This window comes from Tachyglossus aculeatus, chromosome X1 (assembly GCF_015852505.1).
Source record: "Tachyglossus aculeatus isolate mTacAcu1 chromosome X1, mTacAcu1.pri, whole genome shotgun sequence".
NCBI lineage: Eukaryota > Metazoa > Chordata > Mammalia > Monotremata > Tachyglossidae > Tachyglossus > Tachyglossus aculeatus.
In genome coordinates this window covers 35272226-35295283 of record NC_052101.1, presented here as the reverse complement: position 1 = coordinate 35295283, position 23058 = coordinate 35272226, and the positions used below count along the sequence as shown (strand labels likewise).

Here is a 23058-nt window from a genome sequence, read left to right as displayed (position 1 = left end):
TCCCAAGCCCTTAGTACAGTGTTCTGCACACAGTTCACACTCAATAAATGCCATCGATGATGATGATTGTTTTAGTTAAGTGTTTTCTTTACCCTTCAGTAGATTGTAAGCTCCTAGAGACCCATTCTGTGCCCTCCCATGGCTTTCAGGGCAGAGTTCTGCCCACAGGGTGGGCTCAATCAAAGCTGTTGATTGACTGAACGGGATTTGCACTTTGACATAAGGCCAACTTTGTCCTTGTGAGATGTAACAAGCTGCTAGTCTTGCAAGGGCTCTTGACACAAAGGTGTCAGGGAGTGAAGAAAGATTCTTCCCATCTTTCCACCCCAAATAGCACCATGTTCTTAGCCAACTGCTCTCCCAATGTCTCTGTTTCCTTTCTCCAGTATACATCCGCTCTGACCTACGATGGCGTGAAAGTGATGGTGGATGCATTCCAGAGCCTGAGGAAGCAGCGGATCGACATTTCCCGCCGTGGGAATGCTGGGGACTGCTTAGCCAATCCAGCAGTGCCCTGGGGCCAAGGCATTGACATTCAGAGAGCTCTGCAGCAGGTAGGACCCTGAATCAGGTGGACCTGTTTGGAAAGAATTGCGTTTCACCATCCTGGCTAGACCAAATGGTTTGGAGGAGGTTTTAGAGGAACCTTGAGAGCCCTGTGATTTTTTTACTTCAAAACAGTCCCATGAGGAATCCATGAAGAGGAATGTTACACAGTGAGAATAGTCAAGAAATGTATATAAGCAGCAGATTCAGACTTAAAAGCTCGTCATCGATCTTCTGGGATCCTTAGAACTGAAGATCATCTGTGCCCAGGAAATCAAGGAAATCAGAGAAGCAGCATGGCAGAGTAGATTGAACATGGGCCTCGGAGTCAGAAGGTCATGGGTTCTAATCCCGACTCTGCCACTTGTCTACTGTGTGACCTTGGACAAGTCACTTCACTTCTCTGGGGTTTGGGGATTGAGACTGTAAGCCTCACGGTGAACAGGGACTCTGTCCAACCCGATTTGCTTGTATCCACCCCAGAGCTCAGTACAATGCCTGGCACATAGTAAGCACTTAAGAAATACCATAATTAGTATCAATAAGTGAAATCCACTGACAGGCCTGTAAGAGTTCAGCTAAGGGCTTTCTGCCCAACACAAACCTGAATCACACTCCTTTGAGTTGGAAATTTGAGGATGGTTTCAATGTCCAAAGTGACGTGTCCTTCATTTCCAAAGACTATCTCAGTGGCTGGCTTTGGAGCAGTTCTTTTAGATTTTCAGGTGGTTCTATTTTTTGTGGGAGAGGAGAGGAAGGCAGAATGAGAAGCAAAAATTTACAAGCCCAGGGGCCGAGGGCCCATAACTCAGGCATCTGGGTGTGGGGAGCACAGACTCCTCACCAGCTGTTTGGCCCTTCAGCTTTTATTGACTGACTGGATGGATAAAATGGGGCTACGTCCTAATAAGAGGAAGGATGTGGACCAGGTGTGAAGTGACCTTAGGTGCCCACTCCATGGGGGTGATCCTAAGCCAATGCTGTGATTTCTAATTTGGAGTCTGTGAGCAATAGTGTTTCCAGTGGCTTGAAAACTCTAGTAAATGTTGACCATCACATTCACCAGAGGCACTCCCTATTAGAGCCCTCTCTTCCTCAGTATTTCTCTATCTCTTTTACAGTGTCTCCACCTCCTTTTCTACCTATGTCAACTCACTGCCCACAACCCATTTGTAGCAAGTCTACTTGGAAATGTAGGACCCGTCCAGTCGCATGGTGGTAGTTCTGTGTAGTTTACCATGGACTTTGAAGCTCTAAGGGTTTTGGGGGGAGATATTGGAGAGGGAAGTCATTGGTCTACTGCACAGCAGAGCTGGAAAAAAGTCAGAAGGCTGATCATGCCAGGTCACAATGGCCCCTACAAGTATCCTTGGACAACTCACCTCAGTTTCCTGGATTTCAGTATTCCATCTGTAAAGGAAAGATGAAAACATTTGAACCTCCTTTCGTCCCTTTCTTCTTCCTGTCCTCCCAGGGATGCCATCAAGAGGATTAATGAGGTGATGTCTGTAAAGTCCTTTGAGCTTCAGGGAAAACAGGACTAGAGAAACATAAGATGTTTGGTCCATATGTTGTCCATCTGTTGTCTGTATTCACTCACCACTTAGCTGTTGATTGACAGCATTTAGGGCCCTGGACCATTAGGGACTTCTTTGACCTTCCAATCTCAAAAACACTTTTCCCACAGCTCCTTGAAAATATTAACTGATTCTTGAGAACCATTCTGATAGCTCTCCCTAGCCAAGGTAGCCAAGCTGCCTGGACAACTGGCTGGAGTCCATGCCCTTCTCTTCTATGTTTTGGGCTTTGTGAGTTGGGCAGCGGAGCTGAGTAGGGGAGATATTGAGTAGGTTAGACCCAGGAAGCAGTGTGGTTTAGTGGTTAGAGCATGGGCCTGGGAATCAGAAGGATCTTGGTTCTAATCGCAGCTCTGCCCCTTGTCTGCTGTGTGACCTTGGGCAAATCACTTAATTTCTCCTTGCCTCTGTAAAATGAGGATTAAGACTGAGATCCCCATATGGGGCATGGACTTTGTTCAATCTGAGTGGCACAAAGTAAGCACTTAACAGATACTATAAAAAAATTGACTTTGACGGTCTCCAAAAATTTAGACACACACAGTGGGGTAATTTGATCCAAATTAACAAATCATAAATCCTTACTGACTCAATTACCTTGGGGCCAAGGTAAGCATTATTCACCTTGCTTACCAGGTGAAGCTGTGGATGAAGTCAGTAGTCCAGAGGTTCACAGCACATCAGGAAGAAGCAGCATGGCTCAGTGGAAAGAGCACGGGCTTTGGAGTAAGAGGTCATGGGTTCAAATCCCATCGCCGCCACTTGTCAGCTGTGTGACTTGGGGCAAGTCACTTAACTTCTCTGTGCCTTAGTTACCTCATCTGGAAAATGGGGATTAAGTCTGTGAGCCCCACGTGGGACAACTTGATTGCCTTGTATCTATCCCAGCACTTAGAACAGTGCTTTGCACACAGTAAGTGCTTAATAAATGCTATTATTATTATTATTACCAGGAAGGATATTAAAGATGAGAATCCAGAAGCTAAGTTCCTGGATTTGCTTTTCTACTTCCCTACTCTCCTTCCTACTTCCCTCAGATTTCTCACTTTCAAAAGGGAATGCACACAGCCTCAGTAGAAGCAGTAAAGCATTAAAAATGATCACCCCATGCAGCAATAGCAGCAGCAGCAGCAACAATTACACCCTGGCAACGAATAAAGCCAATAAAAAAGAGTTATGCTGTAATATTTAGCCACTGGCCTAGTGTTAACACTCTGTACCTTTGGACAGAAACTCAAGGTTAAGTTCTAATTTTCACTGAGGTGCAAGTGCTGAAAAGGCTCTGGAAAGCATGTTCTCAGACCTAAAACAAGAAAGAGAGAAAAAATACTCATTAATAGGGTTCCAGAATGGCTTGGTGGATTTAGTTCTACGAAAAATTAATCAGCTGAAATTCTTCAAGATGGTCCCATAATCAATTAATCAAACAATGGTATTTCTTAAGCACGTACTGTGTGCAGAGTCGGTCAGTCAGTCAATCGTATTTATTGAGCGCTTAGTGTGTGCAGAGCACCGTACTAAGGCTTGGGAGAGTACAGTGTAACAGAGTTGGTTGAAACATTCCCTGCCCACAAGGACCTTACAGTTGGGAAGGGGAGACAGACATTAATCAATCAATCAATCGTATTTATTGAGCACTTACTGTGTGCAGAGCACTTTACTAAGCGCTTGGGAAGTACAAGTTGGCAACATATAGAGACAGTCCCTACCCAACAGTGGGCTCACAGTCTAAGAGAGGGAGACAGACAACAAAACCAAACATACTAACAAAATAAAATAAATAGAATAGATATGTACAAGTAAAATAAATAGAGTAATAAATATGTACAAACATATATACATATATACAGGTGCTGTGGGGAAGGGAAGGAGATAAGATGGGGGGATGGAGAGGGGGACGAGGGGGAGAGGAAGGAAGGGGCTCAGTCTGGGAAGGCCTTCTGGAGGAGGTGAGCTCTCAGTAGGGCCTTGAAGGGAGGAAGAGAGCTAGCTTGGCGGAGGGGCAGAGGGAGGGCATTCCAGGCCAGGGGGATGATGTGGGCTGGGGGTCGATGGCGGGACAGGCGAGAACGAGGCACCGTGAGGAGATTAGCGGCAGAGGACCAAAGGGTGCGGGCTGGGCTGGAGAAGGAGAGAAGGGAGGTGAGGTAGGAGGGGGCGAGGTGATGGACAGCCTTGAAGCCCAGGGTGAGGAGTTTCTGCCTGATGCGCAGATTGATTGGTAGCCACTGGAGATTTTTGAGGAGGGGAATAACATGCCCAGAGCATTTCTCAACAAAGACAATCCGGGCAACAGCATGAAGTATGGATTGAAGTGGGGAGAGACACGAGGATGGGAGATCAGAGAGAAGGCTGATACAGTAGTCCAGACGGGATAGGATGAGAGCTTGAATGAGCAGGGTAGTGGTTTGGATGGAGAGGAAAGGGCGGATCTTGGCAATGTTGCGGAGCTGAGACCGGCTGGTTTTGGTGACGGCTTGGATGTGAGGGGTGAATGAGAGAGCAGAGTCGAGGATGACACCAAGTTTGCGGGCTTGTGAGATGGGAAGGATGGTAGTGCCGTCAACAGAGATGGGAAAGTCAGGGAGAGGGCAGGGTTTGGGAGGGAAGACAAGGAGTTCAGTCCTTAATATAAATTAAGTAATTAGGGATCTGTACGTAGTTGCTGTGAGGCCAAGGGTGAGGTGAATACCAAGTGCCCAAAGGGTACAGATCCAAATGCAGAGCCTTATAAAGTCTCCTCATCTCTTTCCAATGTTTAATTTACAAATATACCTGATCTTCAGAGCAGGAGATGGTGTGGGGGAAGAGGGACGTGGGACGTTTCCTGAAGCTCAGGAGAAAAGAAGTAGTGTGTTCTAGTGATTAGAACATGGGGCTGGGAGTCGGAAGGAGCTGGGTTCTAATCCCAGCTCTGCCACTTGTCTGCTGTATGACCTTGGACAATTCACTTAACTTCTCTATGCCTTAGTTACCTCATCTGTAAAGTAGGGATTAAGACTGTAAGTCCCAAGTGGGATAAGGGACTGTGTCCAATCCTATTTGGCTGAATCCACTCCAGTGCTTATTAAAGTGCCTGGCACATTGTAAGCACTAACAAATACCGCAAGTATTATTATATTTATTATTAAAGAATCCAGCTTGATCACAGATCCACATGTGCTTTCCTCCCAAAAGCAAGCATGTGAAGCAGAGAAGCAGCATGGCTCAGTGGAAAGAGCACAGGCTTTGGAGTCAAAGGTCATGGGTTCAAACCCCAGCTCCGCCAACTGTCAGCTGTGTGACTTTGGACAAGTCACTTAACTTCTCTGTGCCTCGGTTACCTCATCTGTAAAATGGGGATTAAGACTGTGAACCACCCCCGTGGGACAGCCTGATCACCTTGTAACCTCCCCAGCACTTAGAACAGTGCTTTGTACAGTGCTCTGCACACAGTAAGCACTCAATAAATGCGACTGAATGAATCATCATCATCAATCGTATTTATTGAGCGCTTACTATGTGCAGAGCACTGTACTAAGCACTTGGGAAGTACAAATTGGCAACATATAGAGACAGTCCCTACCCAACAGTGGGCTCACAGTCTAGAAGGGGGAGACAGACAACAAAACAAAACATACTAACAAAATAAAATAAATAGAATAGATATGTACAAATAAAATAAATAAATAAATAAATAGAGTAAAAAATATGTACAAACATATATACATATATACAGGTATACATATATACAGGTATACATATATATACATATATGAATGAATGAATGCTTTGCACATAGAAAGTGCTTAATAAATGCCATCATGATTATTATTATTATTATTATTATTATTATGTGTAGGTGAATAAGGAACTGACCCCAGAAGCAAGGAGACCCCAGTCTGGCCCAGAGCAGCTGGGGATCACCCAGGTCCATTTTCCTATTTTTCACCGGGAACGTGGAAAGCATTGCAGGAGGGGAGCTGGCTGAAGCTGGCAGGGAGTTGTTGATATTATCGCCACCGCCAGCAGGCTGTGCGACTGAAGGGAGATGCGTGTGCATGTAAGGGAAGGGGTCCTTCTCCCTCTCCTCAAAGCAGAAAGCAGCACAAATCAAAGCAACGCCATACTAGCTCCTTTGGGGTTTGTGCTGCCCGAAGTCCAGAGTGACCTCAGGCACACGAACCTTCCCAAGGAGCGACTAGTCTGTCAGTCAGTCTGTCAATCATATTTACTGGGCACTTACCGTGTGCAGAGCCCAGTGCTAAGCGCCTGGGAGAGAAGGAGTGTGGATCAGTGGAAAGAGCACAGGTTTGGGAGTCAGAGGTCATGGGTTCTAATCCCGGCTCTGTCACATGTCTGTTGGGTGACCTTGGGCGAGTCACTTAACTTCTCTGAGCCTCAGTGACCTCATCTGTAAAATGGGGAGGAAGACTGTGAGCCCCACATGGGACAACCTGATCACCTTGTATCCCCCCCCAGTGCTCAGAACAGTGCTTTGCTCATAGTAAGCATTTAACAAATGCCATCATTATTACAATATAACAATAAACAGACATATTCCCTGCCCATAGCGAGCTTACGATCTAGAGGGAAAGATAGATATTAACGTAAATAAATAAATGACAGATCTGTACATCAGTGCTGTGGGGCTGGAATAAAGGGACCAAGACAGGGAGATGCAGAAGGGAGTGGGAAAAGAGGAAAGGAGGGCTTAGAGAAGGCCTCCTGGAGGAGATATGACTTCAGTAAGGCTTTGAAGGGAGGAGAGTAATCGTCTGTCAAATATGAGGAGGGAGGGCATTCCAGGCCAGAGGCAGGAGTTGGCCGAGAGGTCGGTGGTGAGATAGACCAGATGGAGGTACAGTGAGAACGTTGACATCAGAGAAGTGAAGTGTGTGGGCTGGGTTGTAATAGACTAGTTTCAGCTGCCGGAGATACAGCATGACCTCAGGCAGCACGAACCCTCCTGAGGAGTTACTACAGAACATGTTCCTTCACGCACACAGCCCTTAAGCAATGGCAGTGGCATTGGCATCTACCATCGGGGCCAGGCATCGGAGCTGCCACCAGCCAGACATCAGATTACAACATATAATAATAATAATTGTGGTATTTGTTAAGCACTTACTACATGCCAAGCACTGTTCTAAGCACTGGGGTAGTTACGAGGTAATCAGGTTGTCCCATGTGGGGCTCACAGTCTTCATCCCCATTTTACAGGTGAGGTAACTGAGGCACAAAGAAGTCCAGTGGCTTGCCCAAGGTCACACAGCAGAGAAGTGGCGGAGCTGGGATTAGAACCCACCACGTCCTCTGACTCCCGGGCTCTTTTCACTAAGCCACGCTGCTTCTCACATATGAGTGGGAGGGGGAAACAGGGCCACGATGGACTGTACTTCAACCCCTTCACATCGGGATGTAGAATGAATTGGACATCCAGATAATTTCCTAAACCAGCCACATGTCCTTGATGCAAATTGCACCCCGTCCCACCCCGTCACCGTGGATTCAGCTGACTAAAGCACCCCTGGGGTGACATTTGCGGCTTGGAATGTGAGACTCTGAATAAATGGCTTTGGATAGTCCCATATTCTTCGCCATTGTCTCGTCTTCCAAGACTTTCAACAAACTTTTACCCCTTTTCCTGAATCCTCCAGGGCCAGAGAGTCAAAGAAAAAGAAATAATTTGATGGTAGATAGGGAAAGGAATAGATCAAAAACATGAAAGTTTGATGAGGTGGAGGATTGGCAGTCAGGAAATCTAATCCCAGGTCTGTCACCTTACTGCTGCATGAATTTGGGCAAGTCACTTAAATTTTCTATGACTGTTTCCTCCTTTACAATGGGGGTTAAATATCTGGTCAATCTCTTCCTTAGACAGAGAGCCTCCATGTGGGACAGAAACTGTGTCTGAGGTGATTGTATATACCTAAGTGTTTAGTTCAGTGTTTAGCACACAGTAGGCACTTAATCAGTGGTGTTTATTGAATCTTACTGTGTGCTGAGCACTGCACTAAGCACTTGGAACACTTAGCAAATACACAATTCTCCCCCGCTTCCCGGGCTTCGACTGCGCATGTGCTGCATCTTCTAGCGCTGAAGATATAGCTTTGGGGACTGTATCGTTCATTCAATCGTATTTATTGAGCGCTTACTGTGTGTAGAGCACTGTACTAAGCCCTTGGTAACAGGCTAGTATATAGCACATTACACTATAGTATAGTACAGTATAGCGAAGCAGTGTGTTTCAGTGGCAAGAGCTTGGGTTTTCGAGTCAGACGTCAGGGGTTCGAATCCCGCTCCACCGCTTGTCACCTGTGTGACCTTGGGCAAGTCACTTCACTTCTCTGGGCCTCAGTTACCGCCTCTGTAAAATGGGGATTAAGACCGTGAGCCCCACGTGGGACAACCTGATCACCTTGTAAATTCCCCCGCGCTTAGTACAGTGCTTTGCACATAGTAAGCGCTTAATAAATGCCATTATTATTATTATTATTATTATTATTATCATTATTATTATAAAATGTGAAGGAGTGAAAAACATGGTAGCAGAACTGGATCTATACAGCCCTTCTCAGGAAGATTCTTCCCTTGCTTTCTATTGAAAAATCAGAAGATACCAAGACTCCTTGAGTCAGAGAATTTGCCAGGTTCACTGATGACCTAGTTAAAAGTGTGTTGCCAACTTCATTTTACTCTCCCAAGTGCTTAGTACAGTGCTGGGTACACAGCAAGCTCTCAATCAATGCCATTGATTGATTACATAATGTGAGCTGAGCTGAGGGCTCATTGCAGTCTTCCTGGAGATGTTACAAATCAGAAAAAGGTGAGCTGCACTGAGAAACACATGCACGCACACACATACACACGTATGTGCACAGATCTTGTATGTTTTGAAAGGCATTGAATCTGAAACAGATAAAACCCTTCTCGGTGAGAGGAGAATTCAGACCCCAGTATTATTCCAAAGCCTCAGCAATAGTGTCAGTTGCACTGTGTGAGAAACTCGATAGCTTGTCCACAGATGGATCCACTTCAGAGAAACCTCACCCAGAGTTCAGTTTTCCAGCCCTGTGCTGATGTGATTCAGAGAGCCTGGCCTTGGGTAGGGCTGAATTGACTCATTTTTCAAGTGACCAAATCGCTACCATTTCTTTGGGTGCAGATACAGCATTTCTCACACTGGGCCAGGATCCCCTGTTGGGGACAGGTGGAAGGTCTGAGAGAATTTCAAAATCTGAAGCTAAACAGGCATAAATAATGTTTGGTAGTTGGGGTAGCAGCATGTTTTTCAGCAGAATTTCCTTCCTCAAAATGCTCATCATTTCTTTCCTAGTCTCTTTACTAATCTTTCCTTTTTACTATATGTCACCTCATTTTCTGCCTGCTCTGTTAGTAACTCTCCTCTCCTAGAGTGGCCTGTGACCACACTAAGGAATTCCAGACACCCCTTTGCCAAGCCTCCTAGTTTCATTTAAATAAAAAATAACTATTGAGAATATTAAATATGACAGTGCCATTTAACTTGTGCAAACAATTATCGGTTTTACTTCTTGGTGATATTAAAAAATAGAACTGAAAAACTAGTGGAAAGAGCACGGGCTTGGGAGTTAGAGGACCTGGGTTTTAATCTTGGTTCCACCATTGCTTGCCTGTTGTGTGACCTCAGGCAAGTCACTAAACTTCTCTGGGCTTCAGTTTCCTTACCTGTAAAATGGGGATTCAATACCTGCTCTCCCTCCTACATAGACAGTGAGTCCCACATGGGACAGAAAATGTGTCTGACCTGGTTATCTTGTATCTACTGTACTGCTTAACATGTAACACACTGGAGTGCTTAACAAATAACACAGTCATTATTATTATTATGACTACCACTCTTGCTTAGATTGGGGTGGAATTAACAGATGAAACCTCATTGACATCATGATACACAAGTAAGGATGTCATAAAGATACAGAAGAAAAGGTTGTTTGAGGAAATTTGCAGAACTTGTCCAGTTTCTGGGCATTCAAAAATAAAAATACTGGACATAAATGGGTCTAATGTAGGATCAGTGCCATCACAGACCAGCTGAAAACCAGACCTTCCAATACACAAGCAGTTGAGCAGCCACCTCTGTTCTCTCCTTCTCAAAAGCATGGAAATACTGTCATGAGTTATTAGGTGACCAGAAGCGGTAGGGCATAAGGGATGCATTCCTGGGAGTGTCAGAAGGTGTCAGAGAATGAAAAGGTTTGAGCCTCATTACTGCAAACTGAGAGTTCCTGCAGAGGAGGTGCTCCAAATCTTCAACTTCAGCTTTCTGTGTTGAATTCTATCTTGACCTACCCATGTGTCACTGAATCTTTATTTTGAGGGGCAGGAATGACCTCAACTTGAAGCGTCATATTACATTCTCCTTCTTCTCTTCATGATTCCTTGTGTTTTGTTCTTTTAGGTGCGGTTTGAGGGTTTAACTGGAAATGTGCAGTTTAACGAGAAAGGACGACGGACCAACTACACCCTCCACGTGATTGAAATGAAAGCTGATGGCATTCGGAAGGTAAGGGAGATCTATCTGTCCAGTCTCTTCTTGATTGTCATTCCTAGTCCAGCTTTCTTATGGAGGGAGTTCTGAAAGAAAACTCTAAGAAATGTAGTGCCTTCAAACAAACTCTGTCCTCTTGCCCTGTGGGGAAAGAGGTAGGAATCTGGAGAAATAATCCTATTTATGATTCAAGCAACTGGTATCATGCTTATGTTTCCTTCCCTGACCTTCAGGGTTGAAAGTACTTGGGGTGATAGTTTCAGAGAATAAAATTGACCTGTGACATGAATGATATTGGAATGGGAAATTATCCAAGTATGAGTTCAATAGTCAGTCTATATAACGCTCAGCATCTGATGGGAGGGGTTTGCTCTGCTATCTAGACCTAATATCTACTGGTCACAAGAAGAGAGAAAATTACTCCATAACATTTCCCTCAACTCCTTATCTTCCAGGAATGTTGTGATAATAATAATTAATAATTATGGTATTTGTTAAGCACTTACTGTGTATCAAACACTATTCGAAACAATGCACAAGTTAATCAGGTTGGATACAGTCCCTGTCCCACATGGGGTTCACATTCTGAGTGGTAGGACAGGTATTGAATCTCCACTGTACAGATGAAGAAACTGAGGCCCACAGAAGTTTAGTGATTTCTCCAAGGTCACACAGCAGGCAAGTGGCAGAACCTGGATTAGAACCCAGGTCTTTTGACTCCTAGACCTGTGCTCTCTCCACTAGTCCACGCTGCTTCCCCGAATGTAAGTCAGAGTGTCCAAACTGTGCCCTTTTCCTCAGATGTAGTGAGGGTCATTATAGAGGAACATTCCAGTTTCTGAGGAGCAGTCCCTTGGCCCAGTAAAGGGATTTCAGTGATGAGTGATTCCAACATCCCATTTTCAGTAGCAAGATTTCACCCTAGATTTTGTGGCCCAGCATGAACTGAGGAGAAAATTCCCCAGCCCTAAAAAAATTATTTTAGGGGTGCTGATCTGTTCTACCCAGAAGGGCCAAATTGATATGCAAATCCTTTGTATTTAGATCTCCCTATGGAGGCTGGCAACTGAGCCCAGCAATGGGCCAGGTTTTTGAAGCTCTCAACATTCAGACTCTTTCTAGAGACAAATTTCACTGTTCTCTCTTGAGGCGAATGAACCAGACTTGGCATGTTGCCTTCTCTGCCAGCTGAAAAAAGGCAGGAAGCATCAGGGTGTTTTCCCAGTAGATCATCTTTGGTCGGGCAGGGGGAGCGGTAATAAACCATTCTCCACAATGAAAACAAATATTGCAGCAGCCTCCTCAAGGGCCACTGAAAGTCAACAGATTGCTGAGGGTAAGAAATAGTTTCCAGAATTGTTCTCCCAAGGTGTCAGGGAGCAGCTCACAGTCCAAGGAACTGCTTTTTGCCCTCAGGTGATATTTCACAGCTACTGTCCTTGGAGTAAGCCAGCATTCGTCATTATGTGTGACAAAGGGTAGATGTTTGTCATGTGGCTTGGGGAATAGTTTGTCACTTTGGGTGTAAAATGGAATCAGACCATAGCATACACATTTCCTCAGCTACAGACTGGAAATTCCTGGACTCTGCAACTGTTGTACTATGCTACCACAGGCCAGGCAGTCACTCTTCTTCAGTTCCTTTTTCTCTAAACTGGAGATAACACTGGCTTTCTTAATAGTTAAGAATGGCTATAAAAAAATCATATTAATAATTATGGCATTTGTTAAGCACTTACTATGAGCCAGGCTGTTTACTAAGCATTGGGGTGGATACAAGCAAATCGGGTTGGACACAGTCCCTGTCACACGTGGACCTCACAGTCTCAAACAGTGCTTTGCACATAGTAAGCGCTTAATAAATGCCATTAAAAAAAATCCCCATTTTACCGATGAGGTAACTGAGGCACAGAGAAGTGAAGTGAGTTATCCAAGGTCACACAGCAAATAAGAGGCAGAGCTGGGCTTAGAACTCATGACCTTCTTACCCCCAGGCCTGTGCTCTATTCACTACACCATGCTGCTTCTCTAAATCATCCTAAGACCTGTTGTAGGTATGTATGGTGGGTCAGGCAAATGCCCAATAACTTCCAACCTAAGCTGCATTATTTATTTGTCGAGAGCTTCCTGGGTCCCAAGCACTGTACTAAATGACTGGAGAGTACAATACAATACAAAAGGGAGATGGACATTGAAATAAATCTCAGATAGGGTAAATGGGAGAGTATGCGGATGTGCATATGTCAGTCCGTCAATTGTATTCATTGAGTACTTACTGTGTGCAGAGCACTGTACTAAGCACTTGGGGAAGTGCAATATAACAATAAACAGGTACATTCCCTGCACACAATGAGTTTACATTCTAGAGTGCTTCAGAGACACAGAAATCCTGAAGTAGGGAGGTGGAGACAGTGGGAAGTTGAGAGACTAATCAGGAAAGGCCTCCTAGAGGAGGTTTCTTTATCAGCGGATTCAATTTTGCTGTGGAGTGCAGGGAGGGGTGACTATCAAGGGCTTCTAAGTTCATAAGAGATGCAAGAGGGAGAGTGAATTAGCGGAAATGTGGGCTTCATCTGGGAAGGCCTCTTGGGAAGTTGTGATTTTAATAAGGCTTTGAAGGTGGGGCGGGGGATGGTCTGTTAGATATGAAGGAGGAAGGAGTTCCAGGCCAGAGGCAGGATGTGTTCAAGTAATCCGTGGTGAGATAGATGAGACTGTGGTACAGTGAGTATGTTGGTGATAGAATAGTGAAGTGTTCAGTCTGGGTTGCTGTAGATCAGGTAAGGAGGTGATGTTTAGGCTTAGTGTCACGTGGAGGTCACATTAGACTAAAAAGGAGTTTCCCTTCATTGGATGGAATTTGGGTCCACATTGCTGTATGTTCATAAACCTGGACCGACAACACTCATCCTGTTTAGAGCCACCAAAGAAAGATATGGAATTGGTCTCTCCACTCAGATACAACTATAAGTTTCATGTAGGACCCAAGAGCCATTCATTCATTCATCCAGTCAGTCATCTTTATTGAGTGCTCACTGTGTGCAGATCACTGTACAAAGCACTTGGGAGAGCACAATACAACAGTAAGTATGATTCAACAATCGTCCAATACAACAGTTTGGCCATGACTGAACCAAATTCCCAAACAAGGCAAAATCAAAATCAGGATTTAGTTACTCACATAAATGAAAAGATCGTAACAGAGAATACAGAAGGAGAGGTTTGCAAGGTAGTATTTACAGCTTCTGAAGACCAAAGACCAACTTTTAATGTAGGAATATGATTAGCTCATTGTGGGAAGGGAACATGTTAACTGACTCTGTTGTATTGTACTCTTCCAAGTCCTTAGTACAGTGGTGTGCTCACAGTAAGTGCTCACTAAATACAATTGATTGATTGATTGAGGTTATACCACATGCTTGGGGAAAACTGAAAAACCTGGCTTAGATTAAAATCACACACCAGTTATGCTCATGACCAAATTAACCCACCCAAAACTTTCCTTTTATTCCAGATATAGCTTGGTTGGAGATAAATACCACATGGGGATCATTTTGTGAGGACCCCAGAGAAAGGAGTCAGGCCTGAAGCACAGTTCCCAGCTAACACACAACTCCTCAACGTCCTCAGTTCTATCAGAATTAGGGCTCAGCTCTGCTCTACCCCCAGCCGATGCTGGGTTTTTTTTTTTTATCCTATTGGCCAAAAGCCCTATTGAGAAGCAAAGTGGCCAAGTGGATAGACGACTGGCCTGGGTGTCAGAAAACCTGGGTCCTAATTCCGGCTCTACCACTTCTCTGCTGTGTGACCACTTCTCTGTGCCTCAGTTACCTCATCTGTAAAAATGGGGATTAAGACTGTGAGCCCCATATGGGACAATGTGTCCAAGGTGATTAGCTTGTATCTACCCCAGTGCTTAGAACAGTGTCTGGCACATAGTAAGCACTTAACAAATACCATTAAAGAAAGGTAAAAGAATGCCAATGCCCTCCCAGAATATTCTAAAATACCCTGGAAGGGTGGGGAAAGTCTGGCCTGAAGTAATTTGTGATCTGGCTAACACATGTATTCTTCAGGATCAGGTCGTCTTACCTCTTCTATATATCCAAATCCTTCTCTGTCAGCCCTTATCCCTGAGTTCTGCATAACAAGTAAGATTTATTAGAACAGCAGTGCTTATTACTTGGAAAATGCACTGGCATGAGTAAATTTGAATTGAAAATATGCTTTCCATATTTACAGTTTATTTTATGGACCTGTATGTCAGACAAGTTTAGGGCATTTGAAGTATTTGAGAACCTCTTTGCGCTTCAATAATATGGATAAAGTCAGCTGGAAATAACTGTCCAATTTTCTCTCTCTGATACTGAACTGAAATCTAACAAGCAATGGCCTGGGCCAGAGAAATCAGAGTCTCTATATCTTTCTTAGCCTTTGTTCTCATTAATAGATTGGCTATTGGAATGAAGATGATAAATTTGTTCCAGCTGCTATAGACACTCAGACTGGTTTTGATAACTCCAGTGTCCAGAATAGGACTTACATAGTTACAACTATCCTAGTAAGTATTATTGTTTCTGCCTAGTTCTCTTTGACTTTCCTTCAACTTCTTTTCCTTTCTCTTCCATGTTGTTCCTTTCCAGCCACCCTACCTCTCCTTCACTATCTTGGGCAATTTTGATTTTACTCCATCCTTCCATTTAATCTTCCTTATGTTTTGCATGTTCCAAGCATGGCCTATTATGCACATATATAAGACACCCAAATGATGCCCTTGGCATTTCTGGGACCCTTCTCTGGATCCCTTGCTGAATTCCTAAGGAATGTTTTGCAATCCACTTAACCCCTCTGTCCCTGTGTTCTCAGCTCTGAAGAACAGATGATAATAATCCTGGTCTGTTAGTCCCCTATTCAAATGGTGATGGTAAAGGCGATTAATGAGTCAATATGCAGGATGAAATTGTTAGCTCTCTACTGTCACGCAAGATATCACAGTATTTCATCCACAGGGGACCAAAATGGATTATCCTCAAGAAGCATCAGTCTTCCCTATTCTACACCACTGTACCATGATGGAGGAGAGGGTTATACTGAAAATTTGCAGAGAGCAGACCCGGAATTCCTCCGTAGTTCTTGCTATCTGCCCAGCCTTCGCACAAGAGGAAAAACTGTCCCCTCCCCCTCAACATGGTTTTCATTGTCTAGTTTCTGCTGTTTTGCTAGCATTCAACAAATGGTATTTATTGAGTGCTTACTCTGTGCAAAGCACTGTACTAAGTGCTTAGGAGACAGCTGTACAACAGAGCTGATAGACATGATCCCTGCCCTCAAGGATCTTACATTCTACCACTACTTCAGATATGGAGAGGGAACAGGGATTGGTAATTGTCTTATAATCATTATAGTTCTTTGCACATATGTGTGTGGATTATTTATTTTTCTATCTTTTGGATTGACTATCAAATCTGTCTATTTGGTTGTCTTCCCTTGAGGGCAAGGATTGTCTGTTTACTGTCATGGATCTTAAATACCTAGCACAGTGCTGTGCTATGCACCCTTGGGTGCTTAGGAAATACTCGTTCACTTCCCCAGATGGGCTAGTAATATGCTCTCTCCTCCCATCAGGAAGACCCTTATGTGATGTTAAAGAAGAATGCCAATCAGTTCGAGGGGAACGAGAGATACGAGGGCTACTGCGTCGAGCTTGCAGCTGAGATCGCCAAGCATGTGGGCTATTCCTACCGACTGGAGATTGTCAGTGATGGAAAGTACGGAGCCCGCGACCCTGAATCAAAGGCATGGAATGGCATGGTGGGAGAGCTGGTCTATGGAGTAAGTTCATTTCCAGACAGGGACATTCCAAGGGAGAGGTATTAGGATGAAATGAGTAGCAGCATGGCTCAGTAGAAAGAACATGAGCGTAAGAGTCAGAGGACCTGGATTCTGATCCCAGATCTGCCAAATGCTTGCTGTGTGATCTTGGGCAAGTCACCTAACTTCTCTGTGTCTCAGTGCTACTTAGATTGGGAGCCCCATGTCGGCCAGGGACTGTGTTCGACCTAATTCAGTTGTATCTACCCCCATGTTTAGAACACTGTTTGACACCAAGTAAATGCTTAAGAATTACCATAAAAAAACAGGAAATAGTCCCGAACAATGTGTACCATTGCCCGTGGCATGAAAGCTCCCACCTGTGGCTCGATGCTCCGTGTGCTCCCTAAGACTCAGCTTTTGAACATTCTGTAACTACCCCCTCTGCCCCGACAGGCTCCTCTGTCCCTGCTCTCATGGAGTCCTCATCAGGTCTGCTGATGGTACCTGCATGCATCTTTCTGCTTGGCATTTAGCTAAAGACGTGGCAGAGCCCTGCAGAGGATGCAATTCTGCTGGAATGTTGCAGAGATTTCCCTCCCCCTCCTCTCATTCTGAATGCTTGTGTTGATGCAGCATGGTTGTCCTGGTTCACGCATTGCGACTGCTAAATTATTGGGGCTAGTTTCCATGGAGACTACAGTACAGCTTTAAGGTCATGCCCATGGCAATTAATCTGACCTTTCCCTTTCTTCAACACTCATTTCAATATTGATTTATGTGTAGTGTAGTTCCTTTTTTCAGGAGAGAAAAGATCAAGGAAGGCATGTCACATGGATTTCCAATGGCCGGTGTTTTAAAGAAACTTTCACAAATGACAAAATTATCAATTTGATGGGCACTGGGGAAGCAGCATGGCCTAGTGGAAAGAGTAGGGACCTGGGGTCAGAGGACCTGGGTTCTAATCGTGGCTCTGCTACTTGCCTCCTGTGTGTCATTGGGCAAGTTACTTAACTTCTCTTCGCCTCAGCTTCCTCATCTGTAAAATGGGGATTAATACCTCTTCTCCCTCCCACTTAGACTGTGAGCCACACACGGGACAGGAACTGTGCCTAACCTGATTAACTTGTATTCACTTATTCATTCATATTTATTGAACGCTTATCGTGTGCAAAGCACTGTACTCAGTACTTGGAAAGTACAATATAGCAATGGAGACAATCCTATCTCCGTGCTTAGTACAATGTGTGACACACAGTAAGCACTTAACAGATACCACATTTAGCAAGTGTCCACCATGAGCTGCCATCCAGCCCAAAAGCTAGGACCTCTACTTTCACAAAGATCAATCAAGCTGCTGTTTCTGAAATTGCTGTTTTGGGGGTTTTTTAGTTGAGAGTGGGAGAGGGATTTCCTTTGTATTTAGACAGGTGGTATGAAAATGAGGAAGACAAAAATCTACAATCCATGAATCCATACCCTATATCCATGGAATTGGGGCTGGGCTCATAGAGGGAGCACATTCATTGTAGGTTGCTGATAACGGGAGGGAAGGAGGTTAACAGATATCAAGTGCTTGAAGTACTGAGAGGTTTGAATTGAGGGATCCATCACCTTTAACTGGAAACATTGTGGCCTAGCGGAAAGAACTTGGCCTAAAGAATAAAGCACAGGCCTGAGAGTCAGAGGACTTGGGTTCCAATCCCTCCTCTGCCTCTTGTCTGATGTGAAAGGTCTGGGAGTTAAGTTACTTGCCCAAGATTTCACATCAGACAAGTGGCAGAGGAGGGATTGGAACCCAAGTCCTCTGACTCCCGGGCCTGTGCTTTATTCATTAGGCCAAGTTCTCCCATGCCTCCAGTTCTCCTATACAACAGAGGTTGTGTTCTCACAAAACCTCATGTTAAGGAAAACTCACACTGAAGAGCTCTTGTGGCACCCAGTCATTTTTTGTACCAGCACTGTGTTGCACTGAATCTGAAATGGAATCACATCATCAGAAGAGTATCATTCACTAATTGCCTAATTACACACTAACCAAAACGTGGAGCAAATACACACACTATGGCAGAATGGATTACACAGTCTCTCTTGGGTGAGGGAGCCTGCTTTGGCCCACTTGGCTCTGTGGAAGCAGAAACTTGGCTCTTATGTTTAGCTCCTGCAAAACTTCACATAGGAACTTCCTAGCTAGATCCTCAAATCCAGTGCCCTTTTTGTTTGGTGCAGGCAAAGGGGATTTTTTGCTAGTGCGTAAGGGAGATGGGCCTGATGCCATTTTTGTTACCATTAATCCACTTTGCAGAGATGTTCCAGAAACTAATGAGGCCATGGATTTTGTTTTCTCACTAACCTGCTCTGCCCTCAACAGGGTCTTGGGGAGTAAAATGATGGAAATCAGCATGCCACTAATTATCATTTATTTATCCTTGACACATACGAGTGTGAGACAGCCACACTTCCCCTTCATTCATTAAATTCCTGAGTGACTTTGGGAAGATTATTCCATGGTGTTACCATACTTCCTGCTCTTGCTTCACCACCTGTTTCTCCATTTGAGGAGTAAAATAATTTCCACCTACCTCACAATTTCACTTAAATAAAACCCATTAACAATATCAAGTAATAATATACAGTACATCACTACTCAGTTTGCAACAGACTGTGGAATTCATTGAAATAAAGGGGTTTTTTTGGTTTGTTTTCCTCATAAGGGAAAATTTAAGCCATTCAGGTTCAAACTTCTTCCCATGAACATCACATAGTAAACCCATTGGGTTAGTCAGTCTCACTCAATAGGATTCTCTCTCTCTTTTTAAATGGTATTTGTTAAATGCTTACTATGTGCCAGGCACTGTACTAACCACTGGCATAAATACAGGCTAATCAAGTTGGACGTCATCCACGAGGCTCACAGTCTTATTTCCATTTTACAGAGGAGGGAACTGAGACAAAACAAAACAATCTTCTAAAACAATGAGCTTCAACAGCCATCAGAGATACAGTGAGAGTCTCCACTGCCCCAGTGTCTAGCCTATCAAAGGTTCATATCTCTAAACTGTAAGCTCGTTGTGGGCAAGGAATGTGACTGTTTATTGTTATAATATACTCTCCCAAGTGCTTAGAACAGTGCTCTGCATACAGTAAGTGCTCAATAAATATGATTGAATGAATGAATATCATTGAGTTGGTAAAATGGAGTTAAACCATTTGAATAGGATACAGTCATGTCTCACCAATTTTGAATTGAAATGTTTGGCCATCTGTCCAGAGAAGCCTCGTTCCATTTATTTTGTGCCTTCATCATGGTAGCTATGGATTTTGACATCCCTAGATGAATCAGTCAGAAAGTCAATTTATCAGAAGGGAATCAGGCTGCCTTTATAATAAGAAACTATATTTGGATGTGATAGGAAATGAAGGGTCAGGGTTGACATTTGATCTACTGGATAGGAATTGAGAAAACAGCTTTGAAATTAGCATGTGCTCCCATGCCAGGCGTTTTCACAGAAATGAAATCAAATTAGCCCCCTTTTCTTCCCCTTAGGTCCATTTCTGTGGCACTCTGTATTTCAATATGGGTTCGTTTCAGGCAAACACGGGCACTCTTTCATCCTAGAAGAAAAGCTTGAAGAATGTGATTATGGGTAAATTGAGAGGCAGTGGCTTTGGTCAATATGTTCCAGGCAGTGTGCAATTTGCAGACTGATGGAATTTCATTCGGGCCCTACTCTGCTTTCAACTTTTTCGCAAAGCTGTCATAAAATCTGGCCTTGAGGTTATTTGTGCGTGTTTAGCAAAATTCCTGAATGTCACATTGCGTTGGGTTGTCTCCTAGCAAAATCATTCCAGGAAATACAACAGCGACAGCAGCTATGAGCACGACAATGAGTGAACATGGAATCCAGCCATTCTTCTTTTATTTTGTTTCCTTCCAGAGAGCGGATGTGGCTGTTGCCCCACTGACAATCACGCTAGTCCGAGAAGAAGTCATCGACTTCTCTAAGCCATTCATGAGTTTGGGCATCTCCATCATGATCAAGAAACCACAGAAGTCCAAGCCGGGAGTGTTTTCCTTCCTTGATCCCTTGGCATATGAAATTTGGATGTGCATTGTGTTTGCCTACATTGGCGTGAGTGTGGTCCTCTTCTTGGTCAGTCGCTTTAGCCCCTACGAGTGGCACACTGAGGAATTCGAGGAAGGACGCGATCAGACGGCCAGCGACCAGTCAAACGAGTTTGGGATATTTAACAGCCTCTGGTTCTCCCTCGGAGCCTTTATGCAGCAAGGATGTGATATTTCACCGAGGTTAGTTATCTTTCTCGTACATTGTTTCCTTAGCTGGTGATGGAATTTCTGAAAATCAAATGTTCTATTTTTCTTTTAAATTCAATTTCCTAGTATCTTCCCCCATTTGATTCCACCATTGTGCCTTCCTCCCCTTAGCCATAGTTCCTTCTCTCACGATTGTAGAACCCTTCTACCTCTCGGAATTGCAAATGCTTCGGCTGTTACCCCGACTCATTCTTTGATTCATTCGATCATATTTATTAAGCGCTTACTGTGTGCAGAGCACTGTACTAAGCTCTTGGGAAAGTTCAATACAACAGTGAACAGTGACAATACCTGCCACAACAAGCTCACAGTCTTAAGATGCCATCACCCTAATAGGAAGATCTCGAAGCAGGTTATATCAGAACCTGGCTTGCGCCCACACTCAGAAATCTGGGACACAGTGACTGGGCAACGTTAAGGGACATGAATCATTAGAGTGTGTGAATAGAGCCCCTAAGAGCCCCCAGTTCCCCAGATAACCCCCCAGGACCACTATATGGCTCTCCAGTTATCCCCAAATCTCTGTCCATGAAGCAAAGCTATTATGGGCCAATTTCCAGTTATGGAACTGCTAGATTCTGACCTCTGAAGTTTCAGCAGCCCACTAGGAAATGATCCTGGGCCACTGACCATGGGAAGCAGCATGGCATAGTGGATAGAGCACAGGCCTGGGAATCAGGAGGTCATGGGTTCTAATCCCAGCTCCGCCACTTGTCTGCTGTGTGACCTTGGGCAAGTCACTTCACTTCTCTGTGCCTCAGTTACCTCATCTATATTGAGACTGTGAGCCCCATGTGGTACTGTGTCCAATCCTATTTATTTGTATCCACCCCAACACTTAGTACAGTGCCTGGAATGTCACAGTTATTATTATCACCTTAACTTTGAGCATCCTTTTACTGCCACAGACAAGGCTTCTGACAAGCTTCTGACAAGGCTTACTGCTATTCCCTGGTGAAGCAACATTGCAGCCTCTGTTTTTGGGGTGTGTTTTTTTGTCTTCTTTTTAGGGGATCCCTTGTAGATGCTCCCATCCCTCTTTACCATATGCCAGGGGATATTTCCTTTAGAAACTTCCATGATTCACCACTGAAATTATATCTTTCTTGAAAGTCTGGGACTAAACCATCAGATTCCTGTGGACTCTGCTGACTTTTAGACTGTGAGCCCACTGTTGGGTAGGGACTGTCTCTATATGTTGCCAACTTGTACTTCCCAAGCGCTTAGTACAGTGCTTTGCACACAGTAAGTGCTCAATAAATACGATTGATTGACTCAGAAAAGCTGGCAAAAGTGTTGCCAAAATTAGTAAGATCAAGAGATTTTTCATTAAACTTTTAGGGAATTTTCTGAATGGATTATTACAGAAAATTTCAGCATTGTCTACTTTGCAGAAAAATTTGTTTTCCTTAATTTGTTTTGCAGATAAATTTGTTTCCTTTTCTAACAACATACACCTACAATTGCATTAATACCAAATGATTTATGCAGCTGTGTATTATTCCTTACAATACGAATTCATTTATTAGTTTTAAATATAGCAATAATTCTTCATTTAGCTGTTGAAGTATAAGGTACTGTAAGCAAATCAAATCAACAGATTACTTAAAGACTATGAGAGCCTTGCTTTGAAAGGAGGTATGTGCCGGAATAATGAAGCTTGGTATTTAAGCACTTTACTATGTGCTAAGCATTATACTAAGTGGTGGGATAGAAAGAAGATAATCAGAAAGAAAGGGAAATGTGGAAATCACAATAAGAGCTAATGTTATTTGCATCAGATGATTTTTTTGTGTGGTTTGGTTGGGGTTTTTTTGCTTAAGGTCTTATTGATTGAAGAATAGGTTTTTCTCTGCTCCTTCTAATTCATGACCTCATTTTATTCTGGAGACATTTATTTTAGGAATGGGAAAGAAAAATAATTTAATGAGCTGAAAACTGCATAAATATCTTTAAAAAAAACCTCAGGGGCTGAAAGGTGATTTTTCTGGAAGATGAGGGAAGGATTTGCCATTTGGAAATCAGGAAATAGTCTGATTAGTGTAGACTATACCTGATCCTGGATGCGATGCTGAAGAGGGCAAAGTCTAGTGGTAGTTATTGCACATGGCTCAGAAAGCCAGAAGTGATATAGAAATAGCCAAGATTGCCACAGATCTTTCAGGGGCATTGCTTGGAGGAACTTCAGACTGGCTATGCTGTTTTATTGAATTTCATATTTTTCTGAAAATTACCTCCTTTAAAACTAGGTCTAATAAATCAGTTGTATTTATTCA

At 43.8% G+C, this 23058-nt stretch overlaps 1 protein-coding gene across 2 annotated transcripts in view; it reads left to right on the top strand.

The window, feature by feature from the left end:
* Positions 1-23058, top strand: part of GRIA1 (glutamate ionotropic receptor AMPA type subunit 1) — a 245710-nt gene that overhangs the window by 150913 nt on the left and 71739 nt on the right. For both annotated transcript variants that reach the window (XM_038772259.1, XM_038772260.1), the window contains exons 7-11: positions 387-554; positions 10546-10650; positions 15086-15196; positions 16261-16467; positions 20385-20755. In XM_038772259.1, the coding sequence (XP_038628187.1) occupies positions 387-554; positions 10546-10650; positions 15086-15196; positions 16261-16467; positions 20385-20755 (962 nt within the window). The remainder of the gene's footprint in view (positions 1-386; positions 555-10545; positions 10651-15085; positions 15197-16260; positions 16468-20384; positions 20756-23058) is intronic.